Source organism: Montipora foliosa, chromosome 6 (genome assembly GCF_036669935.1).
Source record: "Montipora foliosa isolate CH-2021 chromosome 6, ASM3666993v2, whole genome shotgun sequence".
NCBI lineage: Eukaryota > Metazoa > Cnidaria > Anthozoa > Scleractinia > Acroporidae > Montipora > Montipora foliosa.
In genome coordinates, this window is record NC_090874.1 from 53,102,925 (window position 1) to 53,107,924 (window position 5,000).

At 40.0% G+C, this 5,000-nt stretch overlaps 1 protein-coding gene across 1 annotated transcript in view; it reads right to left on the reverse strand.

Moving 5' to 3' along the window:
- Nucleotides 1-545, reverse strand: part of LOC138007737 (protein-glutamine gamma-glutamyltransferase K-like) — a 29,772-nt gene extending 29,227 nt beyond the window's left edge. Inside the window, exon 1 of the mRNA XM_068854798.1 lies at nucleotides 426-545. Coding sequence (XP_068710899.1) covers nucleotides 426-460 — 35 coding nt within the window. The 5' untranslated portion in view covers nucleotides 461-545. The remainder of the gene's footprint in view (nucleotides 1-425) is intronic.
- Nucleotides 546-5,000: the final 4,455 nt, after the last annotated feature.

A 5,000-nucleotide genomic window follows, 5' to 3' on the forward strand; every position in this document is an offset into this window, starting at 1 on the left:
ATGAAAGAAACCTTAATTTCTGATGCTGCCACCTTCTTCGACTAATAATGCCTTTACTCGTTGCGTTGAGCCCACAAACACGTTACTGAAAAGTTTATTACTTACTAAGTTATTAATTAGTTATTCAAACCGCTCTCTCTTGCAATTGTACAGACAATCATGAATTAAGTTAACGTCACTTTACATACACACGCGATCGTAAATCTCTTGGTTCTTTCTTTAATTTAAATATATGCGAGGCCATAACGTTAACGTAAATATATTACGAGCCAATTTTTGTATGTGGCCTTCGCGTTGTGTAAACAGATTTAGATTTCTGTGAATCAACAGTGGAAAAAAGTTGAAATTTGCATACAAGAACTCTACCGTCGAATGCATGGCTTCATTGAAGCTAAGCATAAGGAAAGCGAGGATTAAAATGATACCTTAGGCATCCGAAGCATCCGGTTTGTCGAGACATTTCATTTGTTGAGAAGGACCTGCAATGGCAAACAGTGTAGAGCCTCAAACTTCTTGTTAGAGTTGAGCAACAGGGTTTAATGGCAATTTAACGCTTCACGTGAACTGTCAATTAGTTTTCGAGAACTTTCATCCAATTAGAAATTGATGTAAAATAGGTTATTTATTACGTGGGATGCGTGGGCAGACCACGTACTAGACATTTCGGGCCAGTTTCGTCGTTATCGTATTCTCATATGGCAATTAGCCACGTGCTTTTGCTTGTCACTGAAGTTAAGCCCTATTGGCCGGGGTTACTACTCGGATGGGTGACCTTCTGTGAAATCGGTGTTGTTGGCTATTTTTCTGGTCGTCTTTTTTCGATTTTATTCCTGTACTGTAAGGTACCAATGTGACGCATTGCCAAACAGTGCGGCTAGCTGATCAGCCACAGTTCCTCTTTCTAAACGTGCTCATTTGTCGGAGGAAACCTTTTACATGTAAGTAACGATTTCATTCTCATAGCGCCGTGACATAGTGAAGTATTTGAATGATTGAAAAGAGATTGATTTGTTCCGTTCATTGCTTTAGTTTCGTGTTTTCAACTGTGAATAATTTACATTCCAGTCGAGTGTGACAAGCTTCGGAATCTTTGTATTTGTCCTAACGAAGAGGAAACGATATTTTTTAAGTTTCACTGTTTTGCATTTTGTACGCTTGACTGTTTTAATTGCCTTCGATGATTCACACAGTATTAAACTATTTGATAAAGTGGAAAAATGCTTTTTCTTTGAGAGCGGCAAGCTTTAAAGGTAAGGAGAATTTTCTATGCTATTTTCTATTTCTATTTCTCGTGTGTTCCACTGTGAACATTACTTTGCATACACCGAATACTTCAATAGAAGTATTTTGTACAGAACGAATACTCTAATATTTCTTGGGAAACAGTCTGTCCAGTCGTTTTGACGTAAAAAAAAATAGCCTTGAAAGGCCAAACAAAGTAAAAACATGAAATCAAGTTCGAATTAGCTATCGCCTTCGCATTCACGGGGACTTCGCAGCGGTCCCCATCCAAGTACTAATCCCGTTCGCAGGGGCTTAACTTTAGCTGACCAACGATTGTGATCTTTTGTGTTAAATTCGCACATATCTTATTGAACTTTATAACACCGGTGTCTTGCCGTCATTTTTTCACAGATGCATCCTTTGTTTCGTGAGTTGTTAGTATTAAACACTCAAGGTAACTTGATCAGAGGAGGCCGCTAAAAGCGATGTCACTTTCGATTTTGCGATTTACTTGTACAACCAAAAGTACGATAGAAAAATTGAACGCCACAAAAATCGAGAATGTTTTTTTGCTGATGGTAAGTTGTTATATTCTTGGCATAAAATTTATGATGTTTTCATCTCGCAGATTTTGTTGCTGATTGCAAATTGTTTTATTCTCGATCGACACTTCCTAAAAAGTTCCTTCTGCTCTTATTATAAACTATATATCAATATTTATTTACTTTGGCGTCAATATTTTTGCATCAACCAGGCTAACAAAATCTGTACCTTGCTTAGTTCGCATTTTTGAACGTTAAAATAGAATTCTCGTTTGTATATATGTTCCTGACAGCAAGTCGTATATTTGACGTCTCCGGTCCCATCCAGATACTAACCTCGGTGGGTAAGGATTAACTTCAGTGGACTGTTGTCTTGGAAAGCTGTCAGAAGCTCAGAGTACACGCTTAAGCTCGTGGTGAAAAAGTAAATGATCAACATGTCAGCCTTGATGCCAATGTTTCTCGATTTTCTTTTATTTTCTTCAGTCTTTCTGGGTTTAGTATTTCACTGAACCTCGTGTCTTCTCAGGAGGTATTTAGCAAAGACATCTACAAGGGCAATGTAATGATTTACGATACCAAAACAATAACGTGTGCTATTAGAGCCACATATTACGCAAGGACAACTTAAATCTCCTGAAAAACAAAACGCAGCTCAGTTGACAATTATGGAAAAAACCACTGTCAAGTTACTGCACTACCACACGTACGCAATGCATTCCTGTTTTTAAAAATGTCCCGTATCTCCTCAATCCCACCCCCCTCGCTAAATATCCCGTATTCCTGCATCTTTTTTAACCTAAATATCCTGTAACCAGATCGCTTCTCGGCCTTTTGGCTAAGATTAGTTTCTCGGCCAAGGGCTACGGTTAAGTACCATTGTACTACGGTACTTTTTTCAGGGATGTATGAGGCAGGCATAGAACAGTTCCGGCTGTGTGTGTTCTCTCGAGAAACGATCATTAGGGTTTTTTTGGTTTCGTTTTTGATAGTTTTTTGTTCAGCTCGCGTGTAGAATCATGACGAACTTTTGTAGTTTCTGAGAACTTGTGGCTTTTATTGAGTTTTAAATCGATAATAGAGAGAGTTTTGGCGATTTTAACCCGGACTGGACTACTGGATTTAAGCTTTTTTTAAACGAGATTTCAAGTTGTTCTGGAACGTTTGGTACCAAGTTACTCCAAACTGAAATCACGATTATGGAATTGTAAACTTAACACTTTGGACTAAACTTTGGAACACGCATTAACGGGATTTTAGGTTTTTGAGCATTGAGAGAAATGGAGTACAGGTGTTGTCTTCGCCACGGCAGATTTAAATCGTTTCCAAGGAACAAGTCTTTCTGTCTTCTCCACGGCAGATTTAAACAGTTTGCAAGGAACTAAACCAGGATTACCGAACCGGACTTCGAACAGAGGATAAGTTGTTGAGCTGTGATTTGTAATAAATTTTTCCGTGTACCTATTACGAGCAAATAAAACCATTGAAAATGCGGGGTCACCGTGCTCGTTTCTTCGTAACACGATGATAAATGAATAGCAAAGTGGCAATTTCGGCTTCAAAATGATCATTTTCCGCGAAAGGACTGGGGCTGAGTTCCAAAACAACACCGTTTTTAACCGAGAAGAGTTGTCATGATTGCACTTAAAAGCTCTTGAACAGCAAAAGCGGCCTGTGTTGCCTCTCTTCAGATGACCGGCGTGAAAGTATGAGATGCCCGGTGCAAAACAAAGGAATCGCCTTAAACACCTGCGGGTTATGTCAATGTGGGCTCAGGTTTGGGTAAAACGTGACGAATGTCATCGGGTGAGCGCTGGTTTATCATTTTATAAGTGATTTTTCAGGCCGTCTTCATCTACAGAAGACCCAGGTTGGAATCATTAAGCTGGAATGTGGGTAAAGGGAAGCCTTTGAAGAAAACAGAGGTGAGAGATGGTTTCATGCAGACTGGGACGCATAAAATGCTTTGTTGTAAACATGGCGGTTCACGAGTGAAGTTGTCTCTCTGGCCTTTCTGTGGATCAATTCCAGGCAAGTTGTCAAAGCTAGAAACTTCAATCGATGCTGTATTTTGCGGATAGGACTGGGTGGCCCGACTGGGTGGCCCGAAATGAGAATCGGGGGTCTTCCCTTGGCATGGAATGGCAAAGTTACCGACACTTCTATTTGGGCATGAACGAGGCAACTTGAGAAACACGAGACTGGCCCTCAGCAAAAGGCTGAAGCGCGGCCCGAGGAAAAAGTAGTGAGAAGGAGATTTCTAGACAGATACTATATAAGGAGTAGCCTTGGTGTGTGCCGTTAACGTAGCCTTTTGATTTCTATGACGCGCCAAAACGGACAAAAATACTTCCTTAATATATATAGTACTTCTTTAAATATATATAAAACTTCTCCTTAATATACATAATACGTCCCTAATATACATAAGACTTCTTCTTGATATGTAAAACTTGTTTCATATAAATACAAGATGTGGAAATATCCAACTTGTTCCCAAATAAACACAACATCTTGCAAATACATAAGACTTTCTTTGAACATTTAATATACAGCTCGAGGCACACATACAGAACTTGCTTCAAATATTTGACTTCATTCACACAAATAGGACATGTCTTAAATATGAAACTTGGAGCAACATTTTGACCAGCTCCGCGTGGAGCATACATACCTTGATCAGATCGTGAATAACTTATACTGGGGTTGTACTTCGTGTAAGACTACTTACAGATAGTGTCCGGGCCCCTGAGAAAAGTGGTGGTGGCGTTTAGAGGAACTAACAATACAATATACAATACACACTTAATTGACCGCTCCCCAGAGGGGCTTTTCGGGGCCAATGAAACACAACGAAACGACGGAACGAAACAACAACAACTGTTAAGAATCCCAACTGGCCGGAGGCAAACCAGTTGGCTATTTATAAGTGCAGCTGAGAAGTTGAACCAGGGACTACCAGGATCAAATTCAACGAATGGTCAGAGCGAGTCTTGAACCCGGGAGCTCCGGATCTCAAGGCAAGCGCCCTAACCACTGGACCACACTGCCTCCTCAACTAACGTTGATTGCCATCTTGCGGTTTCCCTCTCACCTTATAGAGACGGAAAAACAATCGGTTTGTCTAAATGCCTCGACAAATTTAAACTGAGCGAAGACATCAAAATCAAATATGAAAAGAGCATAGACGAGACAAGGCAAAACTAACACGCAGAAACATCAGGAATTGTGTTA